Raw genomic sequence first — 20,109 nt, forward strand, 5'->3', positions numbered from 1 at the left:
AGATCAAACCCCAGTACTGGGAGAAGAGAAAGCATTTGTGTGCCGGGAGTATTTAGCCTGGTCTGTCCTCAGTGCTTTGATAATTTCTTTTTTGAATTGTATCCTTGAACTCTCCTCCTGTATCAGCCTCTGGACTGCTGGGACTATAGATATGCCCAGCTGAATGTCAACCTTAGAGACACTAAAACACTTTAGCCATGCCCACTTCCTTTTTTTTTTTTTTTTTGTTTTTGGGTGGTAATGGGATTTGAACTCAGGGCCTCATGCTTGCTAGGCAGGCGCTCTACCACTTGAGCTACTCTGCTCAACATTGATGAGATAGGGTCATGTGAACTATTTGCCCAGGCTGACTTTGAACCTTGAACCTCCAGATCTGTGCCTTCCAAGGGACTTGAATTACAGGCATGAGCTAATGATGCCCAGCCCAGTTTTTTTTTTTTTTTTTTCTAAAATGGGCCCACAATCTCCCTAGGAGAAAGGTGCAGATGGTTGCATCAGGAGATGTCTTAAAAGTGCCCACATTGTTGCAGACAGTGGGCCAGGCCAAAGGTCACAGGGCCTCTCAAGCCATCGTAAGTACGTGGTCCTGTGTCTTAGTCCAGTAGGTGGGTGTGAGGCTGCAGCAGATCAGGACATGGTCCTGCTGGTAGCTGCCCTCTCTGCCTCTGTCCTTTCTTGGGAACTTGGGACTCCACAGCCCCAGCTGGTGAGGGAGGAGGGGATTGAGCGACAAGACAGCAGACCAATGGGCCCCTGAGGATGGAGTAGGGCGGGGCTTGGGCTGCCATGGAGAAGAGAGAAGCGGTTCAGTGGGGGAGGAGGGGGCGGTGGGAAGAGGACCTGGAGATTGAGGGGAAGGGAGAGAGCAAACAAAGGGGTCAGGAGGGAAAATAATGCACTGGCTTCTTGAAGCCCTGCAGAGGCTGGGCAAGGAGAGGGAGCCAGGGGCAGAGGGGACCGAGGCTGGCGGCAGGCAGGCCAGGGCAAGCAGGTCCTAAATGGCATTGTTTGAAGGGCCAGCGAAATGCACAGAGCAGCCTGAGCCTCAGACCCAAGCCCCAAACCCCTCCTCTGTCCTGGGTCCTGGCTTCTGAGCCACTTGGCCACATGGAACCAAGTCCTGAGCCTCCGAGTTTGGTGAGGGGGCAGGCTATGGGGGGCAGCCTGGGTGGGATCCTGGGGCAGGGTGTCATCCTGAGATTGGATCATGGGGCCTCTCTTGGCCTGAGGACATAAAGCCAATGGTGGGAATTTTGGGGGTGTGGTGCTCCCTCATATCCTTACTTTCCTCTTTTTCTCCCTGACCCATCTGGCCCTCTCTCACAGGAAACAATGAAGGGAGACACCAGACACCTCAATGAAGAGGAAGGCGCCAGTGGGAGGGAGGACTCTGTTATCATCAACGGGGCCTGCGGCGACCAATCTTCGGACTCCAAGGACGCCCCCTCGCCCCCCATCCTGGAGGCTATCCGAACCCCGGAGATCAGAGGTGGCTGGGCCAGTGGGTTGTGGGGGCAGGGTCGGGCTGGCTGATAATGGCTGGTGCCTGCAGACCACAGCTGGAACAGGAGCCTCCTGCAGACTTGGATATTTGGGAATAGGGTCTCTGATAGCCTACCACAGTTTCTAAGAAGTTCCTTTGTAGAATGTGAAAGCCAAAGCCCTGTCTCATCCCTGCCCACAGCCCCTTGCACCCTCTCTGCTCCTCTCACCTCAGGTGGGACTCTGAAGAGAAGGACACCAAAGGTGATGGTCCCCTGTCCTTTGTCAGTTCTGAAGAGGGTGCTTTCTGCACAGGCTAGGGTCTTTTGAAGCTTCTGCAGTGCTGCCCCTGGCTTTCAGAAATGGGGCTGGAGTTGTGATCAGCAGGAGATCCAGTCTTGCACCACCTGGAATTCTGTCCATGCTGTTTGGGAACTCTGAATTGCCATTTCCTTTCATGAAGGTCTGTGCTCTCCTATAAAACTTTTTCAGGGTGAAAGTAAACAGGCCAGACACCTATCTCCTTCAATTTTTTTGCAATATTGGGGTGCCTCACACTTGCTAGGCAGGCACTGTACATACCACTTGAATGAGTCATTCAGCCATTTTTTTGGTTGTGTGTTGGGTATTTTTGAGATAGGTCTTACCAACTGTTTGCCCAGGATGTCTTCAAACTGATCCTCCTAATTGTGACTTCTGAGTAGCTAGGACTATAGGCTACTCAGTAGCCTCACAAAAAGGTGTGAGATCACACCTTTTTTCCCTTCTCTCCTTAGAAGGCTTTCCTACTATGTGCCCATGCTCTGTTGCCTCATAGGCATGTGGAGGGGAACACTGATTTGGGGAGAGACCCAGGCCACAGCCCTAAAAGCACTGACAGCAAGGCTGCCCTTGGCTGGTGCCTGCCCCTTCTCCCTGACAGATTCCTATCTCTTTTTGCTATAGGCCGTAGATCAAGCTCACGATTGTCCAAGAGGGAGGTCTCCAGTCTGCTGAGTTACACGCAGGTACCTTTTCTTTCCCTTTTCAGGATTCAGGGATATTTTCTTTAGCTTTCATCATATGAGCATCCTGAGGCTCATAAAAATTGGCATCCGCAAGTTAAAATCTGTGTTCCTTTTAATTGTTTTTGGCGGTACTGGGGTTTGAACTTGGGGCTTTTTACTTTCTGGACAGTTACTCTACCTTTGGAGCCATTCTGCCATCCTTGTTTTTTGTGATGGGTATTTTGAGATAGGGTCTCACAAACTATTTGCCAGGGGCTGGCTTTGAACTGAGATCTTCTTGATGTCTGCCTCCTGAGTAGCTAGGATTATAGGCATGACCCGCCAGTGCCTGGCTATTTGATGGGTTTTGATATGATTAACTATCTTGATTTGTGACTTAATTACGTTGGAAAGTTGATTGTCTCCTTTACAAAGGATCTGACTGGCGATGATGATGGGGAAGCCGAGGATGGGGATGGTTCTGACACTCCAGTAATGCCCAAGCTCTTCCGAGAGACCAGGACACCACGATCTGAGAGCCCAGCAGTAAGTGCCCACCCCCTGAGCCCAGGCTCTTCCACTAGAAGATCTCCCTAAAGAAAGTGTGAAGACAAAAGTTAACAAATGGTGTTAGTCTGGTGTTTGGTGTCAGTCTGACCTGTTAAGGTTGGGGTGCTCCTGGGCAATAATTATCCTCCATTTTCAGACTTCAAACTTCTTTGAGCCATAGAATCCGCCCACAGGAATGTGGAAAACAAGGCTCGGTGGTGTTGTCGGAAGGCCTGATTTTACATGCTTTTTCTCTTCTTTTTTTCTTTTGTTTTTTGGTGATGGGGTTTGAACTCAGGTCCTACACCTTGAGCCACTCCATCAGCCCTTTTTTGTGATGCGTTTTTTCAAAGTAGGGTCTAGGCTGGCTTCGAACTGGGGTCCTTCTGATCTTTGCCTCCTGAGTAGCTAGGATTGCAGGTGTAAGCCACCGGTGTCAGGCTTCATACCATTTATTTGGAAGGTGTCAGGTTCTTTCTTGGACTTCGATAGTTTGCAGAATGGATGGCTTAGCTGTCACCCATGGAACTTGATTCTGTGATATGGGATTGACCATGAGCACCCCACCCATAGCAGGCTAGACTGACATCATCATTTCAGTAGCTTCTCCAAGTGACAATATTTCAGTAACTTCTCCAAGGTTGAACATGAACTTTCACGGACAGAATTTGAACAGAGGACTGTAACACCAAAGTACATGTTCATAGAACAGAAGGGTACTTTAGTCTGTATGATTTAGTGCTTTCCTAAAAAAAACCAGTAATTGGCCTTAGTCTTTGGAGAGATCTTGTTTAGAGGAAATAGGTATTTTGTTTAATTTAGATTTGCAGGTGCTGGTTTCGGTTGGCCAATTCTGCATGTTGTGGCAGATAGGATCTTTTAAGGATGGTCAGGCCACCTACCTGGCCAACTGGGGAAATGGTTAGTGTACAACAGGATGATTTTTGGGCTGGGAGTCCAGCCAGAGTCCCCATCAACTTAATTACCTGTTCACTTTAGTTCACCTGAGGCCGCCAGGTCACCTGGACGAACCTCAGGTTCAGTCCTCTGGGTTCCACTGCTCTAGCCCCCATGCTTTCACTCACCTGAGCCCCATACTTATCCTCTTTTACTTCCAGGTCCGAACCCGAAATAACACCAGTGCCTCCAGCCGAGAGAGGCACAGGCCCTCCCCACGTTCTACCCGAGGCCGGCAGGGCCGCAATCCCGTGGACGAGTCCCCTGTGGAGTTTCCAGCTACTAGGGTTGGTCCCCCGCCCCAGTCAGTCTCTGGAGGATCTGCCTCATTCCTGCACCCCGGCTGTGGCTGGTGTATAACCTGTGACCTTTCTTCACACTCAACTACTTTTTTAGGGTTTTTCTTTTCCTTTCTCTCCTGGGCATTTGGGTAAGCTTCTCCTGAGCTGAATGGCTTCTCTCCTGCCCTGGTCCTGTATGAAACTATATCAGGAACACAAGAAATCCCCAATAGCCTAGGTTCTGGCCCACCTTGGAATTGAACTGAAAGCCATTTACTTCTAGAACTGCCTTCTCCATAGTGTCTTCATCTGTCTTCACCACCCCAGCAGGTCCAGCAAATCCCGCTTCTGTTGCCAGATTGGGCACAGATGCAGCACTTAAACCAGGACTCTGGAGCCTGTAGGCGTTACCTGTCATTATGCTTTCATTCCCTGTTCCTTCTGCTTTGTCTCTAGATGGCTACAGTGACTTTCCACCATTTAGGGGATGCATGTTCCTGGAAAACTTGTCTGGCTATCCTAAACCTGTTTTTTCTTGTATGGGAACACATTGAGGAGCTATTGGTCTCTGTCTACCCATAAGCTTCGCTTCATTGTGGCTTAAACTGTGTCCTTCTCTTCACAGTCCCTGAGGCGGCGGGCAACAGCATCAACAGGCACACCATGGCCTTCTCCTACCAGCCCTTACCCTACCATTGACCTCACAGATGATGGTGTGACGCCCCAGGGCAGCAGTACCCCTTATGCTGGGCCAAGCCAGGATAGCCAGCAGGAGAGCTTGGAGTCCTCACAGGTGGATGTAGACAGCACTGAGTATCAGGTACCTCTAAGAAGGGGTTCCTGCCCCGGGTAGCCAAAGACCCTCAAAATAGGGAAGAGAAAAAAAACAGTTGCCAACTACTCTTGGTGATTACTTATTTGTAGTGACCAGTTATTACTATGATTGTCATTTGTTATCACAAATTTGAATTCTAAATATTTTTCATTAGCAACATGGGTCAATCTTCACTCTACTTCCCTTCCAGACATAAGTCAAGCATCAGTTACCACACAAGTGTTGGATTTCTGAGTATTACCTACTTGTACATAGAAAGTATAATGTTATTCTGTAGGCATGTAATTATAGATTGGCTTTTTTCACTTCAGAACTACATCCAGGAATGTGCACAGTGTTTAATTAGTTAACCAATTGGGCTTGTTTATGTTCACGCAGCATTGCTGCATGAAGCCTGTTGCACATGTATGTACCTGTGGGAATCCTTTTTTTTTTTCTTTTGGGTCATTGCTGGAATTTGAATTCAACCTCATGCTTGTTTGGCTGGTCTTTTACCACCTCAGCCATGCCCCCAGCCAAGGTTTTGATTTTTTTTTTTCCACTGTGTAGCTCAGGCTGACCTTGAACTAAGCTGGCCTTCCAACTCAATACTGTGCCTCTCCCTGCCTCCCTCCCAAGGGCCAGGATTATAGTTGTCCACCTGCACACCATGCTCTGCAGGGCCTTATGCTTCCAGATAGGCTCGCTACCACCTAAGCCACACCTCCAGCCCTCTGGGATTCTTTCTGTATGTACGTTAATTTCGTACATTGTACTGCACATATTCTTTATGGCTTGTTTTCCCTGGGCATATTTTGTGTGTGAACCTAGGGCCTTCCTCATGTTCAGCCCTTGCTCTTTCACTGAGTTATGCCCCAGTGAGCATCAACTTTGTATGACAAGGCTTTTCTTGACCTTAGGATGGTGAAGTTTTAGGACCTGGCCCAGGGTAGTTTGTCTTTGTAACTGGGAGTTCTTGTGGTTTTTGTTCCAGGATGGGAAGGAGTTTGGAATAGGGGACCTCGTGTGGGGAAAGATCAAGGGTTTTTCCTGGTGGCCTGCCATGGTGGTGTCCTGGAAGGCCACCTCCAAACGCCAGGCCATGTCCGGCATGCGATGGGTCCAGTGGTTTGGTGATGGCAAGTTCTCCGAGGTAAGTCCCATGAAACACAGGATCTCCCGTCCTGCAGATAGATGCTCAGGTGTTAGCCAGAGCTCCATAAGTTGGAAAATTCTGGACCCACAGCCCATGGATTTCATTTTATTTTTTGCATTTATTTTTCTGGGGTAGAGTCACTCTCATAGACTTAGGAGTGCAACCATCCATGTTTAATGGAGAAGTATTTGAGAGACTAAAATGATGGTTCCTTGCTCTTGTTTCTTTTAACCCTGGACCAAGTGGGAGGGCATCTCTAGTTATTAATGGAGATGGGTTTAGGGTGACCTGGTCAGTTACAGAAAAAAAGAGTTGGCTATTTCAGAGCCTTTTTTGGCAGGACTGGGTCTCATGCTTGCTCAGGCAGGTCCTCTACCACTTGAGCCACTCTGTCACTCCTTTGGAGCCTCTTGATGATTGTTACTAGCCTTTTAAAAAGGAATCTTTCTTTAAAGTGAGGGTCTGATGTGGTAAACTCTGTTGGGCATATTCAGGCAGTTTGGATTTTTTTCTTTGATGTCCTGGAATCAAACCTGAGTTATACCTTTGATCTGCAAGAGTTTGATTTGAATAATGCAAGTAGAACATTTTCTCCATCCAGGGAGAGAAGTCAGTGAGGTTCCATCCTGCAAGCTAGGCAGGAAGAAAACACAGGGAATGAAGGACCATCTAGTACGTTCCTGGGATTCAGCCTCACTCAGTTGGAGGTTTGGGTTTTTTTAGGAAATGGACTCCATGCGACCATTTGCCAAAGGCAAGAATAATAGGACTTGACTCCAGCAGGTGTAGAGACTGTATGCCATTGTCCTCTCTGACCAGAAGAGGGAGCAGAAGTACTAGTTTTTAGCCTATTGTGGCTGGAAGCATTGAATTCCAGGAATATGTGATCAATGACTTCTGTGACATGATGGAGGATGGATGCTTTGTCATTGCTTTGGCCCAGTAGGACATAATGCTCTTTTTCAGATGCCAGTTGGGTGCCACATGGGAGTGTTAGAATAGAGTGGAATGTATTCTCCATGCTCAGGAAAGGGAAAGAACATAAGACATGTGTAAGCCGCCATTTCAAAATACACCCATGGTGGATTTTTGGACTGTACCTCAGGGGTCCATACTGGGGACACGGAGTCTGCACATGCATGTAAACACATACGGATGTGCGGACATACATAAGTACATGGTTATCTAAATTGTGGCCATTCTGAGTGTCTTACTTTACCAGATTTGGCCTGTGTATATGTTTCTGGCTATAGGGTATGTCAGGGACTCTACAGTTTTTTTCTTTTTCAAATTTGCATCTGTGAACTTTGTCCCCAGGAATGGGCCCTTGGTTGAAGGGTGCAACCTTCCCTTCCCTTAGAGATGTTGATAATGTCTTTCTCTTCTAGGTTTCTGCAGACAAACTGGTGGCCCTGGGCCAGTTCAGCCAGCACTTTAACCTGGCCACCTTCAATAAACTGGTTTCTTATAGGAAGGCCATGTACCACACCCTGGAGGTAACATGGGAATGGGGAATGAGGACCTGAGTAAGGAGGAAGCAAGAGACTCCCTGATAGCTAGCCAAGAGTATCATGTTATTCAGGATGACCTGACCAGGTGGCCTGAGACTGAGAGGCACCCTCAGGACTTAGACCTGACTGAGTCAGAAAGGATGGGTACTGTCATGCAGGACTGTGGGCTTTTTTTCCACACAGATCTCCAGAGGTTCCTTCCTTTGAGTGGTGTAATTCAAGGCTAAGAGGAGGCAGCAGAGGCCAGTTGCCTCCTCCCCTTGTCTTCAGTTCATGTTATCCCCTATGAACCATTAGGCTCTTTCCCTTCCTTCACCTTCAGTTGGAATTGCCTTTGTCTCTTGGCCATGTGTTTAATTAGACACATCCTCAAGGGCCTTGTAATGAAGGACACAACTTCCATCCTCTTCATTAGGGAGATAAAACAAGAAGCCTGGTATCTTCTTAAAAACAAGGTATAGGATGGATAAAATGGGGCTTGCTGATGCTTCTCCTACATCTTAGTGGCAGAGCTAAGTCCTCTCCTGAGGGAGATTCCCTTTGGGGAAGACGTCATAGTTGGTGCCTAGTAGGGAAAGAGACCTCCCCCCCCCCCAGAGTTCTGCCAGTCTCTACACAGGCCCTCCCCCTTCTTCCTGTCACACATACCACAGTTCTGAACAGCTGTTTCACTATGAAAGAGCCCAGTGTGAGGGGGAATGTAGGCCTCAGCAGGGGAAATATCTGGGTGTGGCCCTGCAAGTACCCCCTCCCCACCCCTATTCATCACAGACTGCCTTTATATCTCGGCAGAAAGCCAGGGTACGAGCTGGCAAGACCTTCCCCAGCAGCCCTGGAGATTCACTGGAGGACCAGCTGAAGCCCATGTTGGAGTGGGCCCACGGGGGCTTCAAGCCCACTGGGATCGAGGGCCTCAAACCCAACAACAAGCAACCAGGTGGGAATGAGTCCCTGGGCAGCATTCACTGCTCTCCCCTAGCCAGCCTCAGGCCAAAGCCCACTTGTGCCTTAGGAACACCCAGGGGTATGAGAAGCATTCCAGGGTACACACAGTCTGTAACAGCTTTCCCTGCCTTTCCTGGCCACTTTGCTGCTAAAAGTCACTGTATGTAATTAAGATTAAGTCTACTGAAAACTGCGATGAACAAGAAGGCAAGATTCCATCTTTCCTAACCCTTTCCTCAAAGAAAAATTAAATTTGTCATTGAAGAAAATTGTTAAGAAAACAGATTTTGGCCAATTGTATCTCCTCCATTATACCTGTGGTTTCCTGAAATGCAGGCTGTATCTTAACTGTCCATACATTTAATGTCATGTTTTCTGTTTTGTTTTGTTTTCCCCCAAAAAGTGGTTAATAAGTCGAAGGTGCGTCGTGCAGGCAGTAGGAAATTAGAATCCAGGAAATACGGTATTCCCTTCCCATCTTTGGACTGCATTCTGTTTGCTCTAGCTTTGAATTTCTTGGCATATACAGTGCTCACTGGAAAAGGATAAAATTTCTTAATCTATCCAAACTCACACCCACCCTCCACTTCACTCCCCACCCTCACTGATGCCCCCAGGTTAAGCTCGTTGGGTGCACATCCTTCCACCGTTTTCTGTGCACTTTGATTCCTGCTTTCACCTTATTTCTCAACATTAATAGCAGAAGCACTGTCAAATGTCATTGTGTCACTAAAATTTCCTTGTGTTTTTTTGTTTTGTTTTTGAGACAGGGTCTCCCTATGTATACCAGGCTGACCTCGACTTGTGATTCTCTGCCTCAGCCTACCAAGTGCTGGAATTACAGGCGGGCACCACTACACCAAATGTCCTTAAGAGTTTTGATGGCTGTCCAAGGGGCAGAGTCATTTTTAAGCATGATTCAATAGATTAAATAGAAATAGAAAAAATAAATAGAAATAGAAAAAAAAGGTTTATAGTAAGTTAATTAAATTTTTTTCTAGTAGTTTCTTTAGAAGAGAACAGGTGAAATTGGTAATCTAATATTTCTATAATTTTGAGTATTTTAGCATTTAGTCAGTCTAAAATTGAGATTTCACTTTTGTGGGGGAAGCGGGTACTGAGGTTTGAACTCAGGGCTTAATGCTTGCTAAGGAGGGGCTATACTATTGAGCTCCTTTACTAGCCTGAGATTTCACCTTACTTTGTAGTACTATCTTTAAAATCATGTATTTTATACATGTTAAACCATATCTCCATTCTGATGATAAATTTTCATTCATTTATTGCATACAGATTAATTAAATACAAAAATTACTATGTTTCGGTCCTGGGGGGTGAACTCAGGGCCTGGTGCTAAAGCGGGTCCTCTACCACTTGAACCACTCTAGGAACCACTTTTTGGTTTAGGCAGGCATTCTACTATTCAAGCCACTCTGCCAACCCTTGTGGAATCATTTGTTAGGGTTTTTTGGTTAGTTTTTTTTTGAGGAATCGTATTGGGGTTTAAACTCAGGGTTTCTGTTTGCCAGGGAGGCTTCATATGTCATTTTTTTTTTTTGTGAGGGCTTTGTACTTGCAAAGCAGGCACTCTACTGCTTGATCCATACCTCCAGTCCACCATTTTGTTCTGGTTATTTTGAAGATGGGTCTTGCAAACTTGCCTGGACTGGCTTCCAACCTCAGCCTCCCAAGTAGCTAGGATTATAGACGTGAGCCATTGGCAGGCATTTGTCAGTTTTTAATTGCTATTAAAAAATATATAAAGTTCTTAGTGACTGTAGGGGGGGGTGAACAAGAATTGTGGAGGCAGTGAATTAAAGTATGATATATGAAAAAATAAACTAGGTCTATTAGCAGGAAAAATCCACAGTCAGTTGTGCATCTCAAGTGCTCAGCTACATACATGTCTGATACCTGTCTGACAGCACTTTGGACATCTCATGTAGATTTGTCAGCATTTAGTTGTGATTCTTGAGCTAAATGTGTAGCAAGATTTTTTTTTTTGTAGTACTGGGCTTTGAACTCAGGGCCCCACACTTGCTAGGCAGGCAATCTGCTACTTTTGAGCCACTCTGCCAGCCCTTTTTTATGTGGGATATTTTTGAGATGTAGGATCTTGCTGGCTTGAACCTCCGGATCTCTGATTCCCGAGTAGCTAGGGTTACATGAACCATGTAATCCTGGCATGAGCCACTGGTGCCTGCCCGAAAGATGTATTTTGTTGTTTTAGAGGATGTATTATATTTAAAACCCCATACTGAGTATCAGGGAGTTTTAATTGGTTCCTATTCTGCCTGCCCATCACGGGCCATGCACAACCAGCAAGGACCCTTCTCGAGCCTCAGATGCAGGTTTTTCTCAGTGTAGGATAGCCTTGTCCTAGGGCCTCTTCTCTCTGGACCTTCCTCCAAACAAGTCATGGCTGCCATCTGCTTACCTTTTCACAGAGAACAAGAGTCGAAGACGCACAGCTGATGACTCAGCCACTTCTGACTACTGTCCCCCACCCAAGCGCCTCAAGACCAATTGCTATAACAATGGCAAAGACCGTGGAGAGGAAGATCAGAGCCGAGGTGATTGGGCAGTGGGCTGGCCAGGAGTCTGGGGTACCCATTGTAGTGGCAGATTGTGAGGACCATGCTACCATGCAAATGTGATAGTGACCATGGCTGAGATAACCAAGAAGGGGTTCCCCAATTTCATTTGACCTTAATTTCCTCAACAGAGCAAATGGCTTCTGATGTTACCAACAATAAGAACAGTCTGGAAGGTAATGTGATCTCTCTTCCAGCCCTTCCTTCTGGTAGGTAAGGCCTGCCTTACCTGGCCTTAATTGCAATAAGTCATGACCCTGTCTTTTCTACAGATAGCTGTCTGTCCTGTGGTCGAAAAAACCCCATGTCCTTTCACCCATTGTTTGAGGGTGGGCTCTGCCAGACATGCCGGGTAAGTACTGACACTTTTGCCTCTTTCTCCACAACCTTATCTGCATTTTATTCCCAAAATAAGTCTGCTTGGTATATGTTCCCAAGCCCATTGTCCCCCCCACCCCCTTCCTGCAGCAGAGAATTTAATCAGTAAGGCACCCAGACCACAATGCAGTTTTGTCCCTGTAAAAGGATACCAGGCCACCAGTGACTTGTTCTGACTGTGTTAGAAGGCCCCAGCCAGCAGGCAAACTGGGCTGGCTGGCCTTGGTCTCCAGTTTCACAGTTTCTTTCTGGCTGCCAGGATCGCTTCCTTGAGCTGTTCTACATGTATGACGATGATGGCTATCAGTCTTATTGCACTGTGTGCTGTGAGGGCCGAGAGCTGCTTCTCTGTAGCAACACCAGCTGTTGCCGGTAAGCACTGGACCTTGGGTGTAACCTGGGGACTCCAAGGCTTCAAAGTAGTACCCTGCAATGCCTACAGGCAGCTGCTTTTAAGTTCAATGTTATCCTAAGCACCAAGACAGGCAGCTAAATTGGACTGAGTTCAGTTACAGGGTCCAATATTTTGTAGTGGTTGTGTGCTTATGCCCTACGGGAATACAGTTAGATAAGTGCATGTGGGTGGGTTCATGTGCTCAGGCTAGGTGTATCAGGGCAGGAGAGTGGGTGTCAAGAAAAACTCCCTTCCCGGAGCCTTGCCAATTGGCCTGAAATCCAAAGGTCTATGGGAATTGACTAGAGTGCATTTTTGTGCAAAGGCCTTGTGTATTTAAGGGGAGTGAGGTTTTGAAGGAAGTGGTAGCTAATGGCTTGTAGGTCATGCTGTTGAGCAATGTGGACCCACTCAGGTGGTGGATGCCATCTTCTTGGGGAGGGATCTCAGCATGAGTTGCCTGGTGACAAACACCTCCCTTCTCCGTGGCCACTGGGTACAGGTGCTTCTGTGTGGAGTGTCTGGAGGTGCTGGTGGGCACAGGCACAGCGGCAGAAGCCAAGCTTCAAGAGCCCTGGAGCTGCTACATGTGTTTACCGCAGCGCTGTCACGGTGTCCTGCGGAGACGAAAGGACTGGAATGTGCGCCTGCAGGCCTTTTTCACCAGTGATACAGGCCTCGAATATGTAAGCCAGTCTCCACCCTTCACCCACCATCACAGGCCTCATGGCCACAGGGGTCTGGATTGACCTGGAATTCTCATAGCAAGAGTTAATGGATAATTTATTGCAGTGTAGCTTCTCCTAGCCTTCGAGGCCAAGAGAACATGACAATTGGCACCTCAGTACATGCATCTTCAAAAGTTTGGTTGTAAGAACAAGAATAAAGCTCCTGAAGACAGCAGGAAACCTGTGACTTACTCTTCAGATTTTAGTAGTGGATTTTCTTTTAGAGTCCCTGAGTTACTATTTCCTGTCGGGTCATGTCTTTCTGTGTGTGCCTCCCATTTTGTGCCATGTTCTCTCACCAGTTTCCATGGAACTTCTGGAGAAACCACAGCACATTTGAATTCCTCTCAGTAGCATCAGCCTCTTCCCTCTCGCTTTCTGGTGGAATCTTCCCTCTACTCCTTCACTCCATGACCTTCCTTTCTTCTCTGGCAGGAGGCCCCCAAGTTGTACCCTGCCATTCCTGCAGCCCGAAGGCGGCCCATTCGAGTCCTGTCACTGTTTGATGGAATTGCCACAGGTGAGTTTGGAAATTCATCTAGGCATGCTATAGGAATAGCCAGAGAGTCAGTGTTTAGAAGTGCTTAGAAGTGTGTGTAACCTTTCTGTACCTGTCCTGTTGCTCTTCCTTCTGTGTACAACCTCGTCATCTCCTTACCAACTAGCCCACTGTTGGGCCTTTTTGAAAGAATGCAATGTCTTAGCTGCTGCATTTTAGATTTTATTTTGTTAAGGTCCAAGTAATTTTCATTTCACATGGTGGTCATTTAGGCGACAACTACCCTACTAAATTGTAGCCTTTTTTTTTTTTTTCTTTTCCCTTTTTATCTCTGGTGCTACTGGTGTTGGAACTCAGGACTTCATTCTTGCCAGACAAGCACGCTACCACTTGGGTTATGCCTCCAGCCAGCCCTTTTTCATTTCTAAGGCTTTCCCATTCATGGAGCAAGAACTGCCAACATGCATGGTGCCCTGTGGACTGGGCCTCAGTTCATTTACTCCTAAAATTGCCAGTTAGGCCATTTTGATTCTACCACACATGGAGTGGATTGAGCTTCTCTGTACTTAGCATCATTTATATTAACATGTGTTCTTGGCCCCCCAACAGGTTACTTGGTGCTCAAAGAACTGGGGATTAAAGTAGAAAAGTACGTTGCCTCTGAAGTCTGTGAAGAATCAATTGCTGTTGGAACCGTTAAGCATGAAGGGAATATCAAATATGTAAACGACGTCAGGAACATCACAAAAAAAAATGTGAGGGCAGCTTCAGCCCTTACCCATCTCTCTCTTCTTCCCTGTCATCCTCGCCACACCCTGGATACTCACAGCTTTCATGGCATACCGTCCCTGTCCTTAGGGCCCAGGGCTGTGGGTTGAAGATTATCTGTGGTCACTTCAAATTATAGTTAGTGAAATACCTGCAATTTAGAAATAATTCAGAATGATTTAGTTCTTGGATTCCTGAGCATGGAGCTTGTTTTGGGTAAGCAATGGAACTGTTGACCAAGCAAGATTGTAGAATCGGGTCATCCCAGAATGTAGGCATTCTCTCACTCCTTCCTCAGCCATATCCCTTCCCTGAGCCTATTTTTGTCCCTCAGATTGATGAGTGGGGTCCGTTTGACTTGGTGATTGGTGGAAGCCCGTGCAATGACCTCTCAAATGTGAATCCTGCCAGGAAAGGACTGTATGGTGAGCAGCCCATCTGGTGGCCCCCAGGGACCCTACCACACTTGTGCTGGTGCCAATAGAGCAGTCTGGGAAGGAGCAATTGATTCTATACAGCCTTGAGCATTGCCCATGCCTCAGTGTAAACTGGGCTAACGAATATTGTGTTGCTTGCATGTTGCTTGCTCATTCTAGAGGCCTCCAGGAAGATAGGGCTGTGAGGTTATTGGTCTTTTCGTGGGGGTTTCGGAATATGAAGGCTTGTACTGCAGGCTTTGAATGAACTCTCCTCTCTGATGTTCTTTTATGGACGTAGAGGGCACTGGGCGCCTTTTCTTTGAGTTCTACCACTTGCTGAATTACTCACGTCCAAAAGAGGGTGATGATCGGCCATTCTTCTGGATGTTTGAGAATGTTGTAGCCATGAAGGTTGGCGACAAGAGGGACATCTCAAGGTTCCTGGAGGTGAGAGGACCGGGGCCTGAGAGGGGAAGGCCTTGCTGGCCAGGGTGGCTGCTGGGTTTGGAGTATATGGGGAACATTCGTCTGTAGTCACCCCAACCCAAGTCAGCAGTGATGAGACCATCTTTGCTCTTGCAGAGAGTGCCATGATATTTAACTAAACTTTAGAGTTCTTTTTTCTCTCACTCTTGTTCTGAAAATGGTTGCTTTAGGGGTTTGGGGAAGTTAATTATCTACTTTTTAATATGCATCAAGCATAGAAAATGCTTTTTGAATTTTAGTTTTCTAAAGGACTTTACAGCTTCGGTTGCAGAGGTAACAGAACTGGTTGTCCTGTCATGCCATGTGACTCCTGTAACTGGATGTCACTGAGCCCAATGCTGCTCATGTTTCCTTCCTACAACCAGAAATCTTGACTTACCAGATTTTGATTGTGAGGTGCTTTTACCTCACATCTAGTATGTCTCAGGGGACTTCTTTTCTTCACTGGGACTGGGATTTGAACTCATGACTTTGTGCTTGCAAAGGAGCATTTTACTACTTAAGCAACACCTCCAGTCTTTTGTGCTCTCATTATTTTGGAGATGGGGTCTCTTTCCGTGGACTGGCTTTGAACTGTGATTTTCCTAATCCCAGTTTCCCAAGTAGCTAGGATTACAGGCATGAGCTACCAGCACTGGCTTGGGGACACTTTTTCAAGAGCCTGCAGGTTCATGCTCTAGCCAGTCTGTTAATGGGAACTGGTTTGTCTCCTGGTTGCTAGTACCATTGCCAGGGGACTTGCTCTGATTGAACCCTGAATTCTATGTGGGTTTCTAGCATCCTCCTTCTCTCTTTGCAGTGTAATCCAGTGATGATTGATGCCATCAAAGTTTCTGCTGCTCACAGGGCCAGATACTTCTGGGGCAACCTACCTGGGATGAACAGGTAATAAGTGTGACAGGTAACAGCTAAGTAATACAGAGCTAATGATGTTAGGTTTGACCTTTCACCATTCTGGAAAGTGCTAGCTATGCTGAGAAATGGCCCTACCCAGGAATTCAGACCAACCTGCAGTGTCAGCAGTTCTTCCCTGTTACTATGTTCAGAAACAAGCCAGGAGCTCCCTGAGGAGTCAGGCCCTACTGACTGTCAGCTACAGAACATTGTGACTCTTTTCATTCATTATTTTGTTCTTTATTCTTTTTGCAGTAATGGGGTTTGAACTCAGGCCTCCACACTGGCCTAGGCAGGCACTCTACCATTTGAGCCACTCCACCAGTATTTGGTATTTTTGAGAGAGGGTCTTGAGAACTATTTGCCCAGGCTGGCTTTGAACCGTGATCTTCCTGTGTAACTAGGATTATAGGTGTAGCCTGGATAGAAGAAGATTGACTCTTTGTCTCATTTTTTTTTGTCATACTGGGATTTGAACTCAAGGCCTCATCCTTGCTAGGCAGGTGCTCAACCACTAGAGCCAGCCTGCCAGCCCTGAAAATTGTGCTGGGGCCAGATCAATGCCTGGGATGCCAGGAGTCCTCTTGAAAACTGAGTTGTTGTTTCTTCCAAACCCTTCCTCTTCTTTTTACTACTGTAACAATACCCATTGGGAAATGGAAATAGATTGTTAAAAGGTGTCATTCTTCTTACCCCTGAGATGAAATGACTGACCCCTAGACCAAGCACATAGTGGCCAGCTAGGTGGTAGAGCTGAGATGACAAGTGGCAGCCCCAAAGAAGTGTTTTTCTACCTTTTTACCATATTATAAAGGCAGTTCAGTCCTAGAAACTTCCCCCTCAAAGCAAGTAGCTTTGCTAAAGATTAACTGGTTTAAGAAAAACTTGCTAAATTAAGGTGCAAATGTGATGGTAATGTGATATTCCAAACTTGTAAATGAGTTAAACTTAAAAAAAAAATTCTCCTTCAGATAGAAGTGTTGGAAGCATGGTAACTATTTGGCATTGAGCAAATTGTAGACAGTGGTGAGATTGTCTTAGAATAGCTTGGAGGATTTTTTTGGGGATGTCTTGTCTTTTTGATTGGTTTTCTCAGTCAAATGGTGTCATATCACACGGTATCATGTTAATGTTTAGAATTACATGGACTTACTCAAACCCGACATTTGATCCCACACGCTGCCAGGCACTGTACTACTGTCAACTCTTGGAGTTGACATGTTAGTGGGGGGGGGATTAAAGGTTCATGGCTGGGGGCTGAGCACTGGAAAGGTAGATGGTGGGGGAGACAGTGCCACATCCCACCTGCAGCAAAGGATTGTAGCCATTCACAAGTGTTCCAGGCAGAAGGAAAGACTGGGCAGGCTTAGGAATAATGGGTGAGACCATTCTCAGACTAGGTTAGAGGGCAAGCGTGACTGGGAGAGAAGGGTAGAAAACTATAATTATGGGACAATCAGTGTCATGCATGGTGGGATGAATTACTACATTCCTGGTAGTTTCTGTGTGGAGAACAGAAGAGGGCAGGGGCAGGGACAGGGAAGGCCACAGGTGAGGTTGGTGCATTATCAGAGCAGGATGGATGATGGATTATTGTGCCACCTGAAGGTGACAGTCCTATGTATTAGGTTCCCCAGTCCTATGGGGTCAAGTTCAAGATTTGTTTGTGCATTGGATGACTGAATATGACCTAAAAGGATGAGCAACTATGGCTGAGCTCTTTAGGGTTACATGTGTCAAGCATTAGTTGGTGGCTGAAACCTAACTCATTTACGTTGTAGATCTTAATCTTTGAATATGCACAAGGTCATTTTTGTGTTTTTTCCTTTTCCCCCCTGGTCCCTTGGGTATATATATGCAGGAGAAAGATATGTAGGGGTGGGTAGCATTGGTAATTTGAAAGGTGAGGGTCGAGGAAATCTGCAGAGTCTAGGGAAATACTGTGTAATTCCTCAGTCTCTTTTTGGCATTTTTCCATTCTCATGTCTGGGGCTTTTTTGGACTTGAATTTCTCAATAGGAGTTACCATGGTGCTCACCAACTCTGCATTCAGAGGTATTAGAGGTTTTGCTCTGAAACTCAACTCCTTTTGGTTCTTTCTCTTTCTCAGCAAGTTTGCATCTCTCTGCCCTTGGCAAATAGGTCTCATGAGTAAGGATAAGGGGGTTTAGTCTTTGGACACTGAGTGTCCTTTCATGTGAGGGTGGCACCCACCCAGCTTTCCTGAGACTGCACCCCCGGTTGTGAGTCATGGTATGCTAGCTGTATCAAGTAGAACCACAAAGTCTAATCCAACCTTCTCACTTTATGCCATGGGGCTAGCGGTGTAGCTCAGTGGTAGAGCACTTGCCTAGCCTACATTGGTCCCTAGGTTCAGCTTTATTCCAAGCACACCCTGCCCCCAGATATGAAGTCCATGACTTGCTAAAGTTCACTAAGCCAGGAGCAGTGGGCCTGGAGGGTTCTCCTGTTTCTCCCTCCAGTGTTCCTTGTCCCTCAGTGGAAGTCTGGCTTTCACTAATTCTAAAATGCGGACATTAGACTGCTGCCTGCAGGGACTAGTAAACCTATACCCCTGGCTTTGCAAAACAGGATTGTTTGGATTGTCCATATGTGGTACATTCATTGCCAGGGCACATTTTCACCATGGAGGTACCCCTCCCTCCTGCCTTGTGAGATGCCTGACTGAGGCCCCCTGTGCAGAGGGTAGAAAGTAATGGGTTTTGGCTGTTCCCAGGCCCGTGATAGCATCAAAGAATGATAAACTCGAACTGCAGGACTGCTTGGAATTCAGTAGGACAGCAAAGGTAAGACATGTTCCTGAACAGCCTGTACAGTGTCCTGGAAAATGCACTTGGTGACCCCTCAGTGGGGACTTGGTAGATGACCTTGGTGGTTTCTGGCTGGTTCCTTTGCCTCCCCCTCCCTGGTGCTGGGCCTCTTTCCTCACATGTTTGTCTCCTCAAGTACAGAGAGCAGGAAATGTTCTTGATTAAAAAAAAAAATCACTGTGAGAAAAGGCAACTATACTTACCAATTGTTACTAGAGGCAGAATTGAAACTGGCCTTTTCACTAATAAGTGTGTCCTTTTGCAAACAAAGTATCTGTTGTGGAGCTGCAGATAAAAATAAGATTTATAAGCCTAATTCTCCCAGATAAAAATAAGATTTATAAGCCTAATTCTCCATGTCTGCATCAAGCAAAAATGTTTGTCCAAAGTCTGGCTGACCATTCTTTATATCTGGGTGGTTTGTTTCTACCTTTTTCCTTAATCATGCTTGATCTGTAACTGGTGTCTTGGCCCCCATGTGATCTCCTTCATTCATGGTCACTTTTTGCTTATCTCATTCTCTGAGGCTTATTTGTTAACTTCTTGGTGTTTGTGGGAAGCACAAAATGTTCATGACTCTCCCATTGTCACTCCCTTTGCAAGCCTGGCCCTGCTGCCTCTCTCCTGCACCTGCCTCCCCCTTCACTGGTGGGCCTTGACCCCTCACAGAAGCCTTCCTCTGCGTTCCCTTCATGATGTCTGTCCTTTTGTTCTCCAGTTAAAGAAAGTACAGACAATAACCACCAAGTCGAACTCGATCAGACAGGGGAAAAACCAACTTTTCCCTGTTGTCATGAATGGCAAAGAAGATGTGTTGTGGTGCACTGAGCTCGAAAGGTGAGCAAGGCTGCACTTGGAGAGGGTCATGGTGCAGGCAGAGACAGAAAGGGGAGGAGCATGAGCTAGGCCTGGAGCACAAATGGGCAGGGGCTTCACTTATTTCTGCAGGTTCTCACTGCCTCCTGTGAAACAGGAGTATCAGAGCCAGCCCTTGTTTTCTGGCAGAAATTGTGGGTGTGGATGGGCATTGAGGAATCTGAGACATGAAGTCATTAGACACCACCACCTGTCTGGCCCCGACATCTTCCAGTGAAAGGAAACCTTATTGCTTATTCTTGGAAGATTTCTTCCAAGTTGCTCACTCTAGCTCATTCCTACTTTGCCATACTTTACCATAGTCTGTCTGTCTTTATTGAGCTAAGTTTGTCTATCCTGATGCGAAGTTCCTTCTGATCTTGGATGGAGTTCCTTCTTTTGTTTTCTCTTTTTTCGTCCTGTATTTTTTTTGTTTGCTTGTTTTACTTTGTTCTTACAGTATTTGAAATTATTATTTGCTAGCAATGTAGTTTAAAGATATGCATTATGTCTTTATATATTTGACTGTATTATGAAGATTTTCATGCAGAGTTTCATTCCAGGTATTTCAGTTCTTTTTTA

The 20,109-nt window shown here is 46.4% G+C and overlaps 1 protein-coding gene across 7 annotated transcripts in view; it reads left to right on the plus strand.

The window, feature by feature from the left end:
• The window catches only part of Dnmt3b (DNA methyltransferase 3 beta), a 35,895-nt gene that overhangs the window by 13,400 nt on the left and 2,386 nt on the right, over positions 1-20,109 (plus strand). Inside the window, exons 2-22 of one of the 7 annotated variants that reach the window (XM_074074560.1) lie at positions 1,327-1,489; positions 2,428-2,489; positions 2,904-3,014; positions 4,136-4,261; positions 4,881-5,075; positions 6,064-6,222; positions 7,614-7,721; positions 8,529-8,673; positions 9,085-9,144; positions 11,129-11,254; positions 11,407-11,451; positions 11,548-11,627; positions 11,913-12,025; positions 12,550-12,733; positions 13,211-13,295; positions 13,884-14,029; positions 14,377-14,467; positions 14,760-14,908; positions 15,747-15,832; positions 18,579-18,648; positions 19,391-19,509. In XM_074074560.1, the coding sequence (XP_073930661.1) occupies positions 1,333-1,489; positions 2,428-2,489; positions 2,904-3,014; positions 4,136-4,261; positions 4,881-5,075; positions 6,064-6,222; positions 7,614-7,721; positions 8,529-8,673; positions 9,085-9,144; positions 11,129-11,254; positions 11,407-11,451; positions 11,548-11,627; positions 11,913-12,025; positions 12,550-12,733; positions 13,211-13,295; positions 13,884-14,029; positions 14,377-14,467; positions 14,760-14,908; positions 15,747-15,832; positions 18,579-18,648; positions 19,391-19,509 (2,417 nt within the window). In that variant the 5' untranslated portion in view covers positions 1,327-1,332. The remainder of the gene's footprint in view (positions 1-1,326; positions 1,490-2,427; positions 2,490-2,903; positions 3,015-4,135; positions 4,262-4,880; positions 5,076-6,063; positions 6,223-7,613; positions 7,722-8,528; positions 8,674-9,084; positions 9,145-11,128; positions 11,255-11,406; positions 11,452-11,547; positions 11,628-11,912; positions 12,026-12,549; positions 12,734-13,210; positions 13,296-13,883; positions 14,030-14,376; positions 14,468-14,759; positions 14,909-15,746; positions 15,833-18,578; positions 18,649-19,390; positions 19,510-20,109) is intronic. The other 6 variants (XM_020186214.2, XM_074074558.1, XM_074074556.1 and 3 more) reach the window with 6 other exon arrangements.

Source organism: Castor canadensis, chromosome 5 (genome assembly GCF_047511655.1).
Source record: "Castor canadensis chromosome 5, mCasCan1.hap1v2, whole genome shotgun sequence".
Taxonomy (NCBI): Eukaryota; Metazoa; Chordata; class Mammalia; order Rodentia; family Castoridae; genus Castor; species Castor canadensis.